The following is a 21,540-nucleotide window of genomic DNA, read 5'->3' as shown; positions in this document are numbered from 1 at the left end:
GGGTACACTGTGTGTGTGGTTACTGACGTGGCCCCAGGAGCTGTTCTGTACTGTTTCTGGTTATTTAGTAGTTGTTCTGGAGGACGAACTAAAACGCGCACGTTGTTAAGCCGCCATCTTGACCACTTCAGGGGGTTTTCATTTCTGATTTTCATTATTTGTATCCTCTTGTCAGTCTAGCTAAAAGTTTGTTGATTTTATTGATCTTTTCAAGGAACCAAAGTTTTGCTTTTGTTCTCTTTATTGATTTTCTGTTTTTAATTTTATTTATCTCTACTCTAATCTTTGTTGTTTCTTTCCTTCTGTTTGTTAGGTTTATTTTGCTTTTCTTCTGCTAGTTGTTCCGATTTTGACATTAAGTCTCTGATTAGAAGTCTTTCTTCTTTTTTAATGTGTGCATTAGAGCTGTAAATTTCCCTCTCAGAACTGTTTGGTGCATCCCGTGAGTTTTGTTGTGTTTTATTTTCATTTTAATTCACCTCAAGATATTTCCTAATTTCACTTTGGATTTCTTCTTTAACCCACTGGTTGTTAAAGAATATGTTGTTTAATTTCCACGTATTTATGAATTTTTCCCTTTCTCCCTCTATTATTGATTTCTAGCTTTATTCCGTTGTGGTTGGCGAAAACACATTGTATAATTTCAATATTTTATAATTAATTGAGACTCATTTTGTGACCCAATATATGGTCTGTTCTGAAGAATGATCCATGTGCACTTGAGAAGTATATTCTGTTTTTGTGGGGTATAGTGTTCTATATATGTCTTTTAGGTCCAGTTGATTTAGTATATCATTCAAGTCCTACACTTCCTTGTTGATTGTCTGACTAGATGTTCTATCCGTTATTGAGAGTTGTGTGTTAAAACTTCTATTATTAATGTAGAACCGTCAGTTTTACTCTTCAGATCTGTCAGTATTTGCTTCCTATATTTTGGAGTTCTGTTAGGTGCATATATGTTTATAATTCTTACATCTTCCCATTGAATTGTTGCCTTAATCAAATGTAATAACCATCTTTGCCCCTTATAATGTTTTTGACTTAAAGTCTATTTTATCTGATATTTGTATAGCCACCCCATTCTATTTTGATTACTACTTGCATGATATATTTTTTTCCATCCTGTCACCCTCAGCCTACTTGTATCTTTGACTTTAAGGCCAATTTCTTGCAGACAGCATTGTAGTTGGGTCAGGTTTTTTTTTTTATCCGCTCTGCTAATGTCTGTCTTTTGATTGGAGAGTTGTTTTCCTTTTGCACTTTAATTTTTCAATCCACTGCCTTCTTGCCTTCATAATTCCTAATACGCTATAGGTGATTAGTCTAATTGGGACTCTCTTGTATGAAATACATTGCTTTTCTCTTGCAACTTTCAGAACTCTCTCCTTGTCCTTTGCATTTGATAGTGTAATCAGTATGTAACAGGATATATTTTTCTTCATATTTATCCTGTTTAGTGTTCTCTGAGCTTCTTGAATGTGCATATTCACAACTTTTGCTAAGTTTTGGAAACTCTCTATCATTATTTCTTTTGACTGTTCCTTCTGTACCTTTCTCTCTTTCTTTTCCTTCTGGGACTCCCGTAGTGCATATATTGGTGTACTTGATGGTGTCCCACAACTGGCTTAGGCTGTTTTCACTTGTAATAATTATTTTTTCTTTCTGCTCTTCAGTATGGCTTCAGGCTCACTAATTCATTCATCTGTCAGTCCAATCTGCTCCTGAAACCTTCTGGCATTTTTTGTTTCAATTGTTGTGCTCTTTAATTCCAGTAGTTCTGTTTGGTTCCTTTTTAAAATTTCTATCTCTTTACTTAGACTCTCATATTGTTTTCCTGATATCCTTTAGATTTTCCTCTGTACTTTCTTTCGTCTCCTTGAGCATTTTTAAGATGGCTTTTTAAAAGGCTTGTTCAGTATGCCCATATTCTCATCTTCTTCATTCATATTTTTTGTATTTTATTCTCTTCCTTTGGATTGGCCATCATTTATTTGTTTGTCTTGCGCTTTTTTGTTGCACACTGTATATTTTTATATTTTAAAATGTTAACTCTGGGATTTACTCCCTGGGATGGCTGTTTCTTCGTTTTGTAGCCAGTTGGTGGTAAAATAGAGATTTTCTTGAGCTTCAACCCTCCTATCAGGAAGGTCTGCCCAATGTGAACATGTATGCAGGGTTTTTCCTGTTTTTCTGGGACTCTGTCTTGTCCTGGGCTTTTACTTGTTAGCTTTGTGCAGAAGTTTGCTTTTTCTCTGTTTCCCAGGGTACAGACCTCCTTCTCCCAGGTATTTGAAGCCAGTGGGCCTTTGTCCCAGACTGTCGTCCTCTATATATTTTTTTATATTCCTTTTCTTCTTTTTGTTTTTGCCTGGAGGGTAAATTTTTGAAGGAGGGTCAGCCTGAAGACAACTTTCCCAAGTCATTCTTTTCCAGTCACAACAGGGCCAGAGGTCCTGAAAGGGGTGCAGATCAGCTCCAACTACCCTGTGAAGGTCAAGAAGGGTGTCAAAAGCTTCTGCGATGGCTCTCCAAAGCTGAGCTTCCCTGGCCTTTGCAGCAAATGCAGCCCTTTCACTAACTCTCCCCTGCAGCCGTGGAGAAGTGCTGAGTTTTAAGTCTCCATTCCCTCTACCCCTGTCTGGGGAGGGTTGAAAACAGTGGCTGCCACTGCTTTTTTTCTCATGGAGAGTTGAAACAACAGCTGCCTGCAGAGCAGGAACCTAGCGATCTGAATTTGCTAGTCAAAAACTGTGATCAGTGATTGACTGTGCCCACTCCTGTACTTTGGGAGAAGGATTTTTATTCCCTGTCTTTCACCAGCAGCTCACCAGGGAGTGGACCCCACGGTGGTTTCCTGTAATAGTGGGGGAGCTGCATGGAGAGAGCAATTTACTGTTCTTAACTGTAATTTATCAACCTCTTCCTCTTGCTTTTCTGGCTTCTGGAGTTTCAAAATAGCTCTTTCAGACAGTTCCTGCCTGTTTAATAGTTGTTTGGTGGAAGGACTCTTTTCTGGATCTTCCTACTCTGCTGTCATTCCTGGAAGTCTCAGCATCTTATTCTAAGCCACTGGCCTGTACTGTGCAGTAGTTTCCCTAACTGGTGTCTCTATTTCCATTCTTACCCTGAATAGGCTATTCTCTACACAGAATCCAGAGTGATCTTTTAAAATTGTAAATCAAAGCATGTTGACCTTCTGCTGAAGCCCCTCCAATAGTTTCTCATCATTTTTGGGATAAAAGTTTCTCCCTTGTCCTCTACCCTTTGGTCACTAGACTCTGAACAACTTGGCTTCTTTCTGATTTTGAACACAATAAGCTTGTGTTAGAGTTTTGTGTTGACTATTCTCTCTACCTGAAATACTGACTTCAGAAGTTGACTATTACTTGTCAATCAATCCTCAACTTAATAATCACGTCTTTTCCTTACCACTCAGTCTAAATAGTTGCTCCACCCTCTTCATTATATCACTTGCTTTAATTTCAGTGTAGACTTATTGCCAGATATTTTCATGTTTATTTTGTCTCCCTCTTCCAAATTGTAAGTTCTGTGAGAGCTTAGACTTTATCTATCTTATGCACTGCTTAATATACAGGACCTAGTAAAGTGTCTGGCACTGTTTTAGTTTGCTAAGGTTACCGGAATACAATATACCAGAGATGGACCAGCTTTTATAAATGGGATTTATTTACTTACAAATTTACAGTTCTTTGGAGGAGAGGCAGCTGACTTTGCTCTGGCTTTCTCTGTCACATGGAAAAGCATACAGCAACATTTGCTAGCCTTTTCTCATGGCTCCTGGGATCAAATAGCTTTCCTTGGGCCCTTTCTCTTCTGTATCTCCAAACCTCTGGGTCTGAGCTCCTTCTCTTTCTTCTGACTTTTCTTTTTACATATCCAGCTAATTAAATTAAATGTCATTCATTGTGGAAGGCAATCCCTTTAGCCAACTACAGATGTAATCAGCCACAGATGAATTTCACATGTTGCTTTTGATTTTAAGTCCATGCAACAGAAAACTGGGCACTATCACCTGGTCAGGTTGACACCTGAACCTAACTACTACACGCACATGGTAGATACTTAATAAATGCTCATTGAATGAATGAATGAATGAATTTATGCTTTCACGTTTTTTTTTACCTGAACTCTTGCAGTAGTCTCCTTATTGGTCTCTCTGCCTTCATCCTATACACCCCTGAAAAAGTGATGTTTATAAAACACAGATCTGATTACATATTCCTATATAAATTATTCCATGTAGGCACTCCTTATTGTCTATAGAGTAAAAGTTCAAACTTCTGAATATGGCATAGAAGGCCTTCTATGATTTTGTTCCTTCTTCTCCTGCTAGCCTCATTTTCTGCCAGTCTTATATTGCAGACATTTCACACTTTAAATCACTGAACTTGGTTGTTCCTCCATACTTGACATATGTTATACAAACTACCTTAATTGCCTTTTTCTGTCTTGGACAAGCTGCTTAATACCTTTTCTTTATTCATCACTTACAGCAGAAGTCATCCTGGTTTGAATGCTTACTTTGTCCTTCCCAATCATGATTAGAAACTTACACTTTTATGTTTCTCCTATACCTATCATGTAATTTCTATTATTCTCTCACTATAATACTGCATGATTTATTTACTTGTTTCTCTGTTCCCTAAGGGACCATAAGCCCTTTATGGGTAGGAATCATGCTCTGTTTATCATTGTTTTCCCATTGCTTTGAATAGTAACTGGACATAGTACGTACTTGATATATATTTGTGGGGTAAAACCAAAGAGTTTCAGAATGTGTGTATTACCTAAGAGTGTATTATTACTACAAAATACTGACCCAGTTTCTTTTCTGGTAGAAGCAGGGAGAGTTGGATGAAGAAGATGAGAATCTTCCTATACAAGAAGTATCCTTTGATCCAGAGAAAGCTCAGTGTTGCCTAGTGGAGAACGGACAGATTTTAACTCATGGCAGTGGAGGAAAAGGATATGGATTGGCATCAACTGGGGTAACTTCAGGGTGTTATCAGTGGAAGGTATGTAGAATTCCAAATAATTTTTTAAGCATATTGTCTTTTAGTCTTTTTTTCTCTAGCTTCCTCTAGAAAAAGTATAGGGAAAGCCTTTAAAAATCATTATGCAGACGTGGGAGATGACCCCTAGGGATGAATACAGACCTGGCACCGTGGCATCAACAATTCTATCCTGACCAAAAGGGGGAAAAGAAGTGTATTTAATAAAGTATTAGTGGCAGAGAGAGTTCAAATAGAGTTGAGAGACTACTCTGGGGGTTGCTCTTATGCAAGCTTCAGGTAGACTTTGCTACCTACAACCTGTAGGTACCTGTCCTCCCCCAGCCAGTACCATTCCAGCCAATCCCAGAGAACACCTAGGACAATATATAAGATTCTACAAGGCTTCTGTGCCCTAGAGTAACTTTCCAGAAACTTAGAACTTCCAGATGGGTCCCTGGTCCAGATAAGTGCTGAAACCTAGCCCAGCCTCTCCAGAACATCAGACAGGTCCATCTCCCTACCCCATATTGGTGACAGACCCTTCCAGTATCAAAAATTTAGAATTGCCATAGCCCAAACACCCCTAAAGAGAGATATGGAAAGATTAAAGATGATGGTGGAGTTATACATATGAAATAGGATTTAACAAATGAATTTGAATGCTGAATAATTGCATTGATATCTCTTTTAGTCTCCAGTATTTTAGAGCAGCTAGAAGTAAAAACCTAAAATTGTGAAATAGTAACCCATCTCAAATTCTGAAATATGTTCTGTGAGTAATTGTGGTGCTGTGCTTTGAAATTTATAGCTTTTTTTTGTATATATGTTATTTTTCACAAAAAAAAGAAGGAAAAAAAGTAGATTGTGGTGATTAAAAAAATATTTAAGCCCTCTAGCCTCCTATATTCTGAAGCAGCTACAAGGAAAAATATGAGAGGTTCGTTTGGTAGCCCATGACAAACTCTGGGATCTGTCCTGTAACCATTTGTTGAAGAGTGCTTTGAAAACTTTTGCTTTTTTATTTCTTTGCTTTGTATATATGTTATACTACACACACAAAAAAAGTTAAAATTAAAAAAATATCGCTATATGTAAATGGTCTTTCATTATGTAAGATAGTAACATAAATGGAAACTGAATAAAGGGTCTATAGGAACTCTATTTTTGTAACTCATCTGTAAGTCTAAAATTATCTCAATCTAAAAAAATTAATGGTTTAATAATCATTGTATACCCCTCCCATGAGGGATCACAAAGAGCACATTCTTTCTGTAGCAACAAAAATGTAGCAACATATGTGAGATGTTTCTCCCTAGGAAAGCCATTACAGACTCTGCACCCAAGGTTTTTACTGGGGTCTGGTCATGTAAGCACCATAACTAGCAATTCTAAAGATTCCACACTCCCAGAAGGAAAGCAGATATTCAGTATAAACCACTCTGTTCAAGCAATAGTGAGCCACCCATATCATTTAGGGAAAGGTTTATGTCAGAGTAAAGACCTGTTTACCAGTCAAGTTCCCAGACACCAGGCAAGGACAATGTTGCAAGCAAGCCAATCTAAGAGGAGCAGTCTCAGATGTGCTGTGTTAACTCTTTTTTTGCACAGAAGTATACACAGAGAGTAGTTAGAAAATCTGTATGTAAGGAATTTCCATTAATAATTTTCTGTACTAGAAACATGACTTCAGCTTCAAAATTAAATTGTGAGCTGAAATTGCTTATTTTAAAATGTTATAGTGCTCAGAGGCTATTCTAAATGCTCTGCAAGGTAAAGAATAAATCTGTTTTTAAAGCTTTACAAATTGATGGAATGCTTTCCCTTTTTTGTTTTGTAATTTTCACTTACGCTGAGAATAAACTTATATGTTTACATAAATGCATAAATATTTTCTATTAATATATTCCCTAGTATTGGTTATTGTAGTTAATAGTATAAATTGGGGTTTTTGAATATTAATGAACATTACCAATTTTATTTTAGTTTTACATTGTGAAGGAAAACAGAGGTAATGAAGGCACATGTGTTGGAGTTTCTCGCTGGCCAGTACATGACTTTAATCACCGCACTACCTCGGATATGTGGCTGTATAGGGCTTACAGTGGTAACCTCTATCACAATGGAGAACAGACTCTGACGTTGTCCAGCTTTACTCAGGGAGATTTCATTACCTGTGTATTAGACATGGAAGCCCGGACCATTTCCTTTGGGAAAAATGGAGAGGTACTAAAATTTATTCACAGGCATTGCATGTTTTCTTGTCTGTATTTCTAGTCAACTCATTATTCAGGTGCTGATTATTCAGTTTATAAGTTATCTACTGTCCTCTAGTTTTTCTTTAATATTTTTTTGTTCTTCATAGTATTTATCAGCACCAAACAAACAAGAAAAGAAAGGTAAGAAAAATCCCAGTAAGATTGTTGAAATGGATCCTTTATCTGTGGAATTTCCTTGGTTAGCAAATTTAATTGAGATTTAGCTATAGTAACTTTTTTTTTTTTTTACATGGGCAGGCACCAGGAATCGAACCTGGGTTCTCAGGCTTGGCAGGCAAGCATTCTTACCTGCTGAGCCACTGTGGCCCTAGCTATAGTAACTTTTACTCTGTCTCTTAAGAGCTTGGAATTTTACTGTGGCTGGATAGTATCGATTTTTAAAATTATTTTTGTTTCCTTTTTTTCTCCATCATGTCTCTCTAACTTTAGGAGCCCAAATTAGCCTTTGAAGATGTGGATGCAACAGAGTTGTACCCTTGTGTAATGTTCTATAGTAGCAACCCAGGGGAAAAGGTAATGAAATGTCAAATAAACATGAAGGATATTTATTTTTTATTATATTTGTTGTCATCTGGTAGAATTTATAAATAAACTGTTTCTAGATTTACAAATATCTGGTTCAGGTAATTTACTCTTTTAGAAGTTTAGATATTTTTAGGAATTGCATTTATTCTTTACTAAGGCACTGTTTGATATTCCTGGCATTTCATATATAGTGAGTTAACTTTCACGCATATATGCAATTATAGGAAGTAATTTGAAGATAATCTGGTGTGCTGGCAATTATGCACGAAAGAGAACTCTGGAAATAATCTTAAATGTAAAAAAAGACACAATTAGCTGAATAATGGTTGTTCAGTTGTGAAGGGAAAGCTCTCTTTTATTCATTCAGCTGCAGAGTTCTTAGACTTTGTAGATGGTACAAGTTTGGACCCAGAACCCTTATGAAGATAGGATTAAAAAGATACATTTTCACTAAAAACTCTTCTTTTCTCATCTAAAACCCAGACAGAAGCAAACTTCTCTGAGGTCTCCCTGCACTGGTGGACCTTTCACTTGAGAGGGCACAGTATAGTCTAGGTCTGGTCTCCAGAATTTCTAGTCATTTTTTACAGAAATATTTTTGGGTTATCTCATATATAATATTTCTGTAAGGGAAATGCTGTACCTGGTAAATCCTAACATGAAAACTGCCTTTTATTCTATGCTTTAAATGTATTTTTTTAAAAATTTAAGGAGGTAAAGACTAGCAGTCAAGAACTACTTCTTAAACAGCTAGTCCCTAAAACTGAACTGGAAATAAAGAGGCAACTCAGAGCCTGCTGTCTTCCCTTTCCTTGATACTTCTGTAGCACAGAATGGGTCCTGACATGTTCTGATTCATAATGATTTAGAGTTCCCCAACATCTAGGAATCTTGAAGAAGTCTGTTCACCTTAGACTATGTATCAATCTGTTTATTCTGCCTGGAGAACTTTTTTTTGTAAGTTTCAGAATTGAAAGAGAAAAATAATACTAATTAATAGTCAACATTTTTTGAGCATTTATGTGTGTCTGGCACTGTACCAGTAAGCACTTTATTTTCATAGTCTCATATTAATCTTTAAAATAACCATAGAAGACAGATATTATTACTAGTGTCACTTTTTCAGATTAAGAAACTAAGACTGAGAGATTAAATAATTTTCCAAGATTATGCAGAGTTAAGATTTGAACCCAAGTCTTGCTGTTGACTTAACCTCTAAGTCTTATTTGCAATGTATATCCATTGGGATTACTCCAGTTGTTTAGATTTGTGATTTTACCCATGTGCCCCTTGAACAATTTAAGGACTCGTTATTATTTTGGCTCTTGAAAATGAGAGTGAGTAGATCCCCAAAACTTTTTGGACTTAATTGGGTCAGTCAACATATACCTTGGTCTAGATCCATCTTTCAGTTGGCCCAATAGCTCTGGTATTCATAGACTCAAAGAATTTAAATTACAGGGCAGCTTATTTCAGAGGACCATAAAGCTTCTAAATTCTGTAGGTTTGTAGCATTTGCCTACTCCTTGTTGGGGGTCAATTGATATAATACACATGTATTAGGAGACCAAGCACTAGTTCAGTGGGGGTTTCTATGTGCTAAAATTGATAATGACTAATATTTTAGGAGAATTATTAATAATGTACATTTCCCACCCCCTTTTATTTTATATAGGTGAAAATTTGTGATATGCAGATGCGTGGCACACCACGAGACTTACTTCCAGGAGATCCCATTTGTAGTCCAGTAGCTGTAGTTCTGGCTGAGGCCACTATTCAGCTTATCCGTATCCTTCACCGAACAGACCGTTGGACTTACTGCATTAACAAGAAAATGATGGAAAGGCTGTACAAAATTAAAACATGTATTAAGGAGTCAGGTCAGAAGTTAAAGAAAAGCCGCTCGGTTCAGAGCCGAGAGGAAAATGAAATGAGAGAGGAGAAGGAAAACAAAGAGGAAGAGAAAGGTAAACATAATAGGCATGGCCTTGCTGACCTCTCAGAGCTGCAGCTGAGGACCCTTTGCATAGAGGTGTGGCCCGTGCTGGCAGTGATAGGAGGAGTTGATGCTGGTCTTAGAGTTGGAGGTCGATGTGTTCACAAGCAAACTGGGCGCCATGCCACGCTGCTGGGAGTTGTCAAAGAGGGCAGCACGTCTGCTAAGGTCCAATGGGATGAAGCAGAAATTACCATCAGGTATGATCTGTAGAGTTACACTTTTAGAAAACGAGTGTTTAATGGTGAAATGAGCTATATCCTTGGGACATTGAGTAATTGTATATTTTAGTTGAGCTGTCAATTAATTTTTTCTAATAATTTTTTTTCATGCAACTAGGTGGTAGTATTGTGATTTCATAAAGGAGTTGTTTCCAGACTTGTGTTCCTTGAATACTAGTGGTTTGTATAATATCGATAGTTTTTGTTTTGTTTTGTGAAGAACTGGTAAGCTCATGCATTTAGGTTTAACCGGAATCCTTTTTCCTACTTTTCATTTGGCTTCTTGCTTTTTAATCATTCCTATTGCACACTGGGATAAAGGAAGCCAGCTGGAACATGCAGATCTGTCAGTTACATTTTGTATTAGAAGGGCTTTGAGTGTAGAATGTGGACATTTGAGTGGCTAAAATTAGGTTTTGGATTATTAGCGATTCTAAGTATTCTGGTTTTGCTTTTTTTTTCTTTGTAGAGTACATATGTCTATTCCCTCAATGTATAATATTTTGTAGATATGAAAACTACATTTGCTTGACACAAATTGTGTACTTGAAAGCATTTAGAAGTGTTTGCATTCAGATTGGACTCGTGCGAAATACAAAATATATTCAGTATTTCCATTTATAAAGGGACTTACTTATCTAATGACAACATAATTGTATCATTTGAAAACAAGGATTCATTAATGATAGACTAATTTATTAATGATGCTCATTATTCTGTGTAATGTGATTCCTTTATAGTGTTAATACGACATGGAACAATATCTAAAACAGTGGTTCTTAGTGTTTTTTTGGATGTAGTATGAATTTAGAAACTAATGAAACAATGGACTCTCTCAACTGAAGAATACACATACATAAAATTTCCATACAATTTCAGGGATTAATGTAATGTACTTTACCTTTCCCTACCCCTCCAAGCTAAGAACCAATGAAAATTTTACAAAGTCGCATGAAACTACCTATCTCTTCTTTTATTCTTTACCTTGTTTCAGAAAGGATTTATGATGCGGTGTCAGAATGCATACATAATTAGTTTTAAATTTAAATTAAAACAAAAATGAAGCAAAGGGAAAATAAGATTAGGGAGGTAAGATGGAAACAGGATTTAGGTTAGTTTATGTGTGCCCCAAAACTTTGTATACTTGTTAAAATTTTCTGTCATATTTTGTGTGATTATAACATTTTTAAGCTTTAGGAAATTCTTGCCATGGGTCCGAAAATATGTGATCATGTTTTTGCATAAACTGTAAATTTTGGAAGCATTAACTGAAGACTAAATTTGTTAATGAAATAGTCTTCTCTGAAATAGGTTGTGCATGACCATTACCAACATAATGAACTAAATTAATAAACATACAAATTTTCCAAATAATTTAAATTAGGGATCAGCAAATTATGGCCCATAGGCCAAATCCAGCCCACTGCTTGTTTTCCCATAGGGCCTACAAGTTCTAAAACGTTTACTATCTAGCCATTTACAGAAAGTTTGCCAACTCCTGGCTCACATTATATAATAGTGAAAATTTTCATTTGAAAGCACATGCACATCCTCATTGCTTCTGGGCAATTCCATCTCCCCATTTTCTCATAATTGACTCATTTTTCCCTCTGTTTGTAATGACTTCTCTGGTTTGTGTGTATTATTCTCTGTACCGTATACATGATGCATCTTATTTTATCTACATTATTTTCTGTACCTTCCTCCTGTCTATCCCTCACTTGCTTCTTCCTGTGTCATTCTGATCTTTATTAAAGCTTCCCAACTTTTTGGTCGCCTAGTGATACCCCACTGTATAACCTGGAACCCTGTGAACCACTACCGTTTGATGTGGCGCGATTTCGAGGCCTGACAGCTTCTGTGCTGCTGGATCTAACTTATCTGACTGGCATTCACGAAGACATGGGGAAACAGAGCACCAAGCGACATGAAAAGAAGCACCGACATGAGTCTGAGGAGAAAGGGGATATTGAGCAGAAAACCGAGAGTGAATCTGCTTTAGAGATGCGAACAGGCTTAACATCTGATGATGTCAAAAGTCAGGGTACCCCAAGCTCCAAATCAGAAAATGAAATAGCCTCATTTTCTTTAGATCCAGCACTGCCAGGTGGGGAGTTTCAACATCAAGTAACAGAAGGAAAAAGAAAAAATCACGAACACATGTCCAAAAACCATGATATAGCCCAGTCAGAAATCAGAGCCGTCCAGCTGTCCTATCTCTACCTTGGTGCTATGAAATCACTTAGTGCTCTTCTTGGCTGTAGTAAATATGCCGAGCTGTTGCTGATTCCAAAAGTTCTGGCTGAAAATGGCCACAACTCAGATTGTGCAAGCTCACCAGTTGTTCATGAAGATGTGGAGATGCGTGCAGCCCTGCAGTTCTTGATGAGACACATGGTGAAGCGAGCAGTCATGCGGTCACCCATAAAGAGAGCTTTGGGATTAGCTGATCTGGAACGAGCTCAAGCTATGATCTATAAATTAGTCGTCCATGGGCTATTGGAAGACCAGTTTGGGGGCAAAATTAAGCAAGGTATGTTATTTGATTTTTTTTTTTTTTTTTGCTTTTGTGCTGTTGAAATTGTTTATAATTGTCAGAACTGATATATTCTTTAACTCTTCTGTAAAATTTTTTTGGCCAAGGCAATTTTCACATTTATTCTTTTAGAAGGCAAACAGTTTTGTTTCTTTTATAGTAATAATCATCTCCCTATATTTTTTTATTTTAAACCTACACAAGCATTAAAACTTGATAATTGTAATACATTTTGTAAAACAAATATAACTTATGTCACAAAAGGTACTCAAGTATTTATTGATTTGTTTCAAAAAACATAAAATGTTTCTGTTAACTTCTGAGAAGCATTTTAAAATTTAAAGTCCTCTAATTTCATATGCTATATATGTGTGTAAAAACCCTTGTTTTATTTCTTATCCTCACTTTTGCAGATAATATGAATTCTGAAATAAAATTAGGATTCAACTGGTAAATGTTTATTGAGTGACTACTATGTGCCAGGCACTCTCCTAGATTCTACGGTGTTAGCAGTGAACAAAAAAGTCCCTTTTCTTTATGGAACTTTCATTCTTTTTTCTTTCTTTCCTTCCCCGCCTTTTTCTCATGCATCCCTTTTGCCGTCTCTCACCTTCCTTCCTTAGCTTAGATAATAAATAGGCAGCGAGATAGAGGTGCATGGTGCATATAATTGGAAATTTTAAGAGCATGTTGATTATGAAGGGACACAGCCATTTAGCAAACCTAATAGAATAACTGCACCTGTAACAACTCCTATTTTGATTGTTATTTATGAAGCCCCTTACAAATAAGAAAAATATATAAATACTCTTGTAAACTTTAAAATTTTTAACCGAATAATTTTTCTTATTTTTATTTTTCATTTTTTTTTACTCTTGAGTAGTTTATTTTTTGAGATTTTATTCTTTTTAGAGCATGGAGTTTCTGTCTAGGTTTTTATTCTTCTTGTGTTTATATGTCTTTGTCTTTGCCTACTTGTAGACTAAAGATAGACATTAAAATCAAAGTACCAAGGAAACACAGTGTAATGATCAGGTATCTTTAGAGAGACTCTTATCAAACCTTACAACCAAAAGTATGAGTATTTTTTTGTTTGTTTTTAAGAGAACCATCTTCTTTAAAAAAAGAAATAAGTAATGACAAGGGTTTCTTATGTTATTGTCTGTAATAGAGTCCTAGATAATGAGTACAATAATGAATACAAGGATGTATATGTGAATAACATTTATTTTTCTGTAAATCTTTCATAGAAGTTGATACTTATAAAAGATATTTAGAAGCTTTTCAAATGAAAAGTTTTCCATTCTTATTATCACTTTGAAAAACAAATCCTTACTACTTTCTTAGCCTTTACCTTGTTTTATAGAGACTGATCAACAAGCCGAAGAAAGTGACCAAACCCAGCAGGCACAGACACCAGTTACCACCAGCCCATCGGCCTCAAGTACGACTTCCTTTATGAGCAGCTCCCTGGAGGACACAACAACTGCTACCACTCCAGTCACTGACACAGAAACAGTACCTGCGTCTGAGTCCCCAGGAGTAATGCCACTTAGTCTTCTCAGGTAGAGAAGTTGACCTTTAGAAAAGTCTACTGTACTGATATTTATGGTTCTAAAATGCAGCAGTTGTTCTCTTATGAATGGTGTGCCTGACTGAATTCTAGCATTCAAGAGCTAGACAAAACCTAAGAAGTTATATGGTCAAACCCGTTTTATTGAGGTTGAAAATGTCTCTCAGCAAAGTTTAATAACTTCCTTAAGTCTCACAGCTAGTTAGAGATAGCCTCAGGTCTACCAATACTCTTATTTCCTTATGTTCATTTCTTTTTTTTTTTTTGGTTGGACTTTTGAGTATTTTTTTTTTCCTCAAAAAGTGAATACTGGGGTGCAAGGGTAGTGCAGTGATAGTATTCTTGCCTGCCATGCAGGAGATCCTGGTTCGATTCCTGGTCCATATACTTCCCCCCCAAAAGAAGCAAACAAACAAAGCAAACAAAAATGGTGATGCAATAACAGGATACTCAAATGGAAAAAATAATGAAATGTGACCCCCACCATACAGCATACAAAAAAAAGCAAATACTTGTATTTTGAGTATTAGAATCTCAGGAAAAGTTCACCTACATGAAATCTTCTCTCCTGTGTTTATTTCCCTTTTAAGCATAATTCCTTAAGTATATCTTTATTTTTATTATAAGGTCAAACAAATCTAGTTTTCAAATGAAAAAGCATGTAATATGATGCTTCTTCAGCCAACCCTAGTTTGATTTGTAAACTCCAAATGATGGTTACTTATTTAAATTTTTTTTTTGCTTCAGTATGTCTAATATATACACAAACAAAAATCTTTGAAATAGGACCTTTAGGGAAAGACTGTTTTATGAGTTCTATTAACCAGGACTTAAGTGAAATAAAAGGAATGGTTAGCCTCCCTTTTCCTTATTTCTTTCCCCTTTGCCCTTAGTTGACAGGTCATTATTATTTGCATTGTGCTCTGCAGAGTAACAAGGAGCTAATAGCTAATATTGTAGTGGTTCTCAGTTTCTGGGGTGCACAAGAGCCACCTGAGGAGCTTTATAAAGCTCCAGGGCCAAATCCTCCATCACTTCTGATTCAGTAGGTTTGGTGTAGAGCCCATTTGATGTAGTAGTCTATAGTTCACACTCAGAATCATTGCATTACTGCTCTGGACTTGGGCAGAAGGAGCACTAGTCCTAGTTAGCTATATTGCCCAGCCCCCTTACATCTGCCCCGCTGCTCTCATTTGAATAACACAGTTCCAGGAATTGCTTCTGCTCCAGAAGGGCACACGAGAGGAATGATAGGATGTTGTAATGTGGTTTTTAATCCTTCCAGCAATTACAGAATTCAGGGTATCCACAGAGGACTAGTAGCACTGTGACTTCATATTCCTTTCAAGCTCTGGCTAGTGTAGTTGTGAGATTCAAAGATAAAATAATGACTCCTTGTTCCCCAAAGCATTCACCAGGTGTTTTTTGTTTGTTTTTGCATGGGCAGGCACTGGGAATCGAACCCGGGTCTCTGGCATGGCAGGCGAGAATTCTGCTCACCAGGTCTTTTGACTCCTCCTTTCTGTCTTCATTTCTTTCCTGTTAGCTGGAGACTCTACTGGAGTTGAAAGTGTCTCTGCCTAGCTGAAAGTCATTTAACAGGAGAAAAGTCAGTAAACTACTGCCCTCTATGTGGATACTGTTATATCATAATTATTTGACTAGTTGGGTGGACAGTGCTATTTTGATGCTTAAAACGTTTTTATCTCTGTTGGACAAATTTAAAGAGCAGCCAGTGAGGATCTTCTTGGCTTTATTTTCTAGTCAGTGTCCACCTTCTCATTTGAAAGGCTGCTTCTCCTGTTCTTTCCTCCCTTTATACAGCTGGCATATCATTATCCATAGAGTATTTTTCAGCTGTGCTGTATGACTGGGCAGTTATCTTTTCTTTCTATAATTGCCTGTAAGCCATTACTGTGAATCCATGTGAAAAATTTCATGGCTAGCTAATGAATTTATATTTGAAGTAACTGCAAGATATCTAGCTTTAAAAAATCTTTATTCTCTACACGGTGCAACAGTGGCTTAGTGACAGAATTCTTGCCTGCCATGCTGGAGACCCAGTTCGATTCCCAGAGCCTGCCCATGCCAAAAAAAAAAAAAAAAAATCTTTATTCTCTAACTACTACTGCTCTATGCCTAGCCAAACACTCCTACTATCTTGTCAGTATAGTAGAAGGAAAGCTTCATTAAGACAGGGATTTTTACCTTGTTTGTCCACTGCTGCTGTGTTACTGTCATTTGGCTGAACACATGATAAAATTTTATTGCCGGTATAGTTAAGCACCCTATGAGAAAATACTTTTCAAATTCTGGAGTCCCCTCCCTACCACTAAATTATAATAACCCGTGTAATTATTTAGGCTCATGTTCTTCTGTAAGAGGATTGTGATGTGTATACCATTTCCTAATCAGATTTTTATGCTAACCCTTGTTTTCTTAAAGGCAAATGTTCTCTAGTTACCCAACAACCACTGTACTTCCCACACGTCGTGCTCAGACTCCTCCAATATCATCATTACCAACCTCTCCTTCTGATGAAGTAGGAAGGAGGCAAAGCTTAACTTCTCCTGATTCTCAGTCAACAAGGCCAGCTAACCGCACAGGTGTGTGTACTGTCATGCATTGTGACACCCAAATGTCTTAGTGTACCCCTTGTATGGCACTTCATTATGTGGGCATTGTGCTTTGTCTTCACTGAAGGTAAAATAGTGATTTTAGCAAATCACTATTTTAGTTTGATTCACATCAAACTGAACTATCCTCTCCATTCTGAAGCTAAAAATTGAATTATGGCTATTTGGAAGCAAAATAATATATCATATATATCATTATCAGACATTTATTTTCTGATTATGTTTTAGTGCTATAAATTTCCCTTAGCTGTCCCACAAAATTTAAAATGCCCTGTTTTGATTTTCATTCAGTTTAAAGTCCTTTCTAATTTATCTTTGATAACTTCTGTGGCCTATAGAATATTTGGAAGTAGAGGTGTTACTTAGTTTCCAAATATTGGGACATTTTCCATTGTCTTTCGGTACTGATTTCTTGTTTAATTTCATTATCAGCAGAGAACATATCTTATATAGTTTGAATCCTTTTTAATTTATTGAGACTTGCTTTATGGCCCAGAGTTTGTTTTGATAAATGTTCCATTTGTACTTGAATAAAATGCTGGTTTTTTGTTCATTTTCGTGTGTATGTGAAAAAAATGACTGTCCTGTAAAACTTTATTCATCAAAACATGCAGTAGGCCAGATTAGGCATGTGGGCCAGTTGACCAACCTCCTCTGCCTCCTGGCAAATGAACACAGAATGTGGCACAGAGAAGGCACTCTGAGTTATAAAAATGTCTGTGAAATAAGTGAATAAGTAAGTGATCAAATAAATAAACGAATCATTGAGACAGATATGTACACTTATGGGCTATTAGACTAGTCGGCAAGAGTTCAGCAGTAGAGGCACTAGAAAACAAGGACTTCACCACTTTAATTTCATTGTCCTCACAATGGTCTGACAAGGAGATGTGGTATGAAGATATATTATTTGGTATGTCAGGAAATCAGCCCAAAGGAGAGGAGAGGCTATCCTCTACCAACTCACCAGCCTGCCTCAGTAGGATCACTTGGCAATAGATGTAAACTCTGACAATGCCCAGGAGATACTGGAAGCAGCAGTACAATGAGTAGGATTTACTTTATCAGAAGAAAACACCCCAGGAGCCATGTTGGCAATACAGAGGTCCTGGCAGCAGATGCCTGGGAAGCCGGTGACCACCCACAGACTATCCATGGTGGGGGAGGGCAGGGCCTGTGCTGACAGCCATGCCTCTGGGAAAGAGCCCAAAGTAAGACCAGTCTCTGCCCCAAGCTGACCCCAAGGAAAGGCTCATGTTACAATTTGCTGCTTTCTTCAAATGATACCCCTCAGGAGCTCCCTGCTGGTTCCCTGGGAGTTAATAGCTCCTGGATATGCAGGGGCAAGAGCAGAAAAAAGATGGGGAGAGGAGAGCAAATGCAGTATCATACTCTCCATAGTCAGCGATGATCGTGTTCTGCTTTGGCTTTCTGTCCTTGCTGCTGTGGGCCTCAGTCTGCCGCAGGACATCCAGGCCTTCAGTGACCTCCCCAGACACCATGTGTTTGCCATGTGCAAGCCAATCTCCCATGTCTCATGTCAGGAAGAACTGGGAGCCATTGGTGTTTGGGCCAGAGTTGGCCATGGAGAGTAGGCCTGGTCCTGTGTGTTTGAGGATAAAGCTTTCATCGTCAAACTTGTTCCCATAGATGGACTTGCCCACAGTGCCATTGTGGTTAGTGAAGTCACCGCCCTGGCACTTGAACTGAGGGATGATGCAGTGGAAGCTGCTTCCCTTGAAGCCAAAGCCCATTTAGTGGGTGCATAGGCAACAGAAATTCTCTGCTATTGCGGAAGCAATGTCTGAACTCAGAAGCATCTGGATGTGGCCAGTTGGCCTATTCCCAATCTTGGTATCCATGTACACCTGAGGATTTGATCAGGTTTCTGCTTGGTGAGGCTCTAATCCTTCTTCCTCCCTATTCTCCTCAGTAGTCTCAAATTCAACTCAAATTCAACAAAAGCAAATCCTTGGTGCTTTTCTCTTTCATAATCCAGAGGAATCTGAATATCTGTGATGTCTCCAAACAAGAAAATCAGCAAGAAGAACTTTTGTCATCTACCTCCTATGCCAGCCCACCCACATATAGTACATGCTTGGTAGTGGCCATCTTGCTCCCTATTCTGTGGTTTTTGAGTGGCATGTTCTGAACATGTCAGATCATTCATTGATAGTGTTGTTCAAGTCTTCTTTATCTTTACTGGTTTTCTGTCTACTTGTATCAGTTATTAGAGAGTAGTGTGGAAATCGCTGGCTGTGTTTGTGGATTTGTCTGTTTCTCCTTTCAGATCTAAGTTTTTGTTCATGAAGCCATTTTTAGGTTTATAAATATTTAGGATTCTTATGTCCTCTTAATGAATTTACCTCTTTTTCATTATAAAATGACCCTCTTTATACCTTGTAAAATTCTTTGCTCCAAAATCTGCTTTGTCTGATATAAGTATAGAAATGCATGTTTTCTTTTGATCAGTGTTAGAATTGTATACCTCTTCCCACCATTTTACTTTTAACCTATTTGTGTCTTTATATTTAAAGTTTCTTATAGGTCGTCTATGGTTGGATCTTGCTTTTTTAATCCAGTATAATGATCCCTCCTTTGAAATTGGGAATTGAACCCAGTAGGTCTCTGACATGGCAGGCAAGAACTCTGCCTGCTGAGCCACCGTGGCCCTAGACCGTTTACTTTTAATGTAATTATTGATATGGTTGGGTTCGAATCTACTATCTTTCTATTTGTTTTCTATTTGTCACATCTGTTCTGTTTCCTTTTTCCTCCTTTTCTGCCTTCTTTGGATTAAATAAATATGTTTTATTATTCCTTATCTCCTTTGTTGGCTTAGTAGCTGTACTTATTAGTTTTGTATTTTTAGAGATTACTTTCAGGTCTATAGTACACATCTTTAGTTATCACAGTCTACCTTTAAGTAACGTTGTACCATTTCAGAAACAGTAAAAAAATCTTATACTATGTCTTTATTTTTTTCTTCCTCAGCCATTGTACTTTTGTTGTCATACATGTATCTTCTGTATATGCTATAAGCCCCCATAATACGTTATTATTTTTGCTGTAAACTGTGAATTAGTTTTTAAATAAATTTTTTTAAAAACATGTATTTTATATTTGCTCATGTATGTTTCATTTCCAGTGTTCTTCATTCCTTTATTTGGATCCAGATTTCCATCTGATACCATTTCCTTCTGCATAAGGACTTCCTTTAAAATTTCTTGTAGCGTTATATTCCTTTAACATTTCATTGTCTACTGGTGATGAATTCTTCTGGCTTTTGTATTTCTAAAAATATTTCATCTTCATTTTTGAAAAATATTTTCATCTTTATTTTGCAAAAATATTTTCACTGAAATCAGAATTCCAAGTTGACAGGTTTTTGACCATCCACTCTCTTCTGGGTTCAATTGTTTCCATTGGGAAATCTTCTTACGTGCTTCTCTAAATGTAATGTGCCTCGCTACTTTTAAGATTTTTTTTCTCTTTACTACTGGTTTTAAGCAGTTTGATCCTGGTCTACCTTGCTGTAGTTTCTTCATGTTTCTTATATTTGGGGTTTGTTGAACTTTTTTGATCTGTGAATTTATAATTGTCATCGAATTGAAATTTTTCTGCCACTATTATTTCAAATATTTTTTTCTGTCCCATCCCTCCTCTTATTGTGGGAACTCCAAATACATCTGTGTTAGGCCGCTTGAAGTTATCCTACAGATCAATGATGTTCTGCCCTTTTCTTTTTTAGTCTTTTTTTCTCTCTGGGTTTTATTTTGAATAGTTTCTATTGCTGTATTTTCTGATTCATTAATCTTATTTTCTGCAGTGTCCAATCTGCTGTTAATCCCAAGCAGTGTAATTTAACAATTAGACATTGTAGTTTTTATCTCTCCAATTTTGATGTGGTTCTTTTATTTTTTTGTTTTTCATGTCTTTTTTTTTTTTTTTTACCATAAATTTATCATCGCTTCTGACCTTTTTCTTTTTGTGAAAAATAACACAAATATAAAAAAGCAATAAATTTCAAGGCACATTGCAACAATTAGTTGTAGAACAGATTTCAGAGTTTGGTTTGGGTTACAATTCCATGATTTTAGGTTTTTATTTCTAGTTTCTCTAAGATACTGGAGACTAAAAGAAATATCAGTGTAATGATTCTGCCATCATAGTCATTTGTTGAACTCTGACTTTTCTGTATGACTCCACCATCACCTTTGATCTTTCTCCCACTCTTTAGGGGTATTTGGGTTATGCCCATGCTGATTTTATCATGTTGGAAGGGGCTGATGATAATATGGGGTAGGGGGATAGAATCAGTTACTGTTCTGGAGAGGCTGCCCCCTTGCATTTCAGGATGTATTTGATCCAGGGACCCATCTGGAGGCTGTAGGTTTCTGGAAAGCTACCTCAGTGCGTGGAATCTTTTATTATGCCCTAGGTGTTCTTTAGGATTGGCAGAAATGGTTTTGGTTGAGTTTGGCAAGCTATGATAGGTATCAATGTCTGATTGAAGCTTGCATAAGAGTGACCTCCAGAGTAGTTACTCAACTCTATTTCAACTCTCTTAGCCACTGATACCTTATTTGTTATACTTCTTTTCCCTCTTGGTAGGGACAGCATTGTTGATCCTGCAGTGCCAGGGTTAGGCTTTTCCCTGGGGGTCATCTCCCTTGGGAGACTTTTAGCCCGGAATGTCATGTCTCACGTAGGGGAGAGAGCAATGTTTTCACTTACAGAGTTGGATTTAGAGAGAGGGAGG

General features: G+C 37.0%; 1 protein-coding gene and 1 pseudogene across 12 annotated transcripts in view; one reads left to right on the top strand and one right to left on the bottom strand.

The window, feature by feature from the left end:
• HERC1 (HECT and RLD domain containing E3 ubiquitin protein ligase family member 1) overlaps window positions 1-21,540 on the top strand; it is a 291,819-nt gene that overhangs the window by 171,498 nt on the left and 98,781 nt on the right. For 10 of the 12 annotated variants that reach the window (XM_077128149.1, XM_077128156.1, XM_077128155.1 and 7 more), the window contains 7 exons: window positions 4,860-5,036; window positions 6,999-7,238; window positions 7,721-7,804; window positions 9,492-10,012; window positions 11,791-12,566; window positions 13,936-14,134; window positions 16,588-16,748. In XM_077128149.1, coding sequence (XP_076984264.1) covers window positions 4,860-5,036; window positions 6,999-7,238; window positions 7,721-7,804; window positions 9,492-10,012; window positions 11,791-12,566; window positions 13,936-14,134; window positions 16,588-16,748 — 2,158 coding nt within the window. The remainder of the gene's footprint in view (window positions 1-4,859; window positions 5,037-6,998; window positions 7,239-7,720; window positions 7,805-9,491; window positions 10,013-11,790; window positions 12,567-13,935; window positions 14,135-16,587; window positions 16,749-21,540) is intronic. The other 2 variants (XM_077128154.1, XM_077128157.1) reach the window with 2 other exon arrangements.
• On the bottom strand, window positions 18,098-18,890 carry LOC143656538 (peptidyl-prolyl cis-trans isomerase E pseudogene; annotated as a pseudogene).

This window comes from Tamandua tetradactyla, chromosome 14 (assembly GCF_023851605.1).
Source record: "Tamandua tetradactyla isolate mTamTet1 chromosome 14, mTamTet1.pri, whole genome shotgun sequence".
In the NCBI taxonomy this organism is placed as follows: Eukaryota; Metazoa; Chordata; class Mammalia; order Pilosa; family Myrmecophagidae; genus Tamandua; species Tamandua tetradactyla.
The sequence above is the reverse complement of the archived record's forward strand: the minus strand, read 5'-3'. Positions and strand labels throughout refer to the sequence as shown.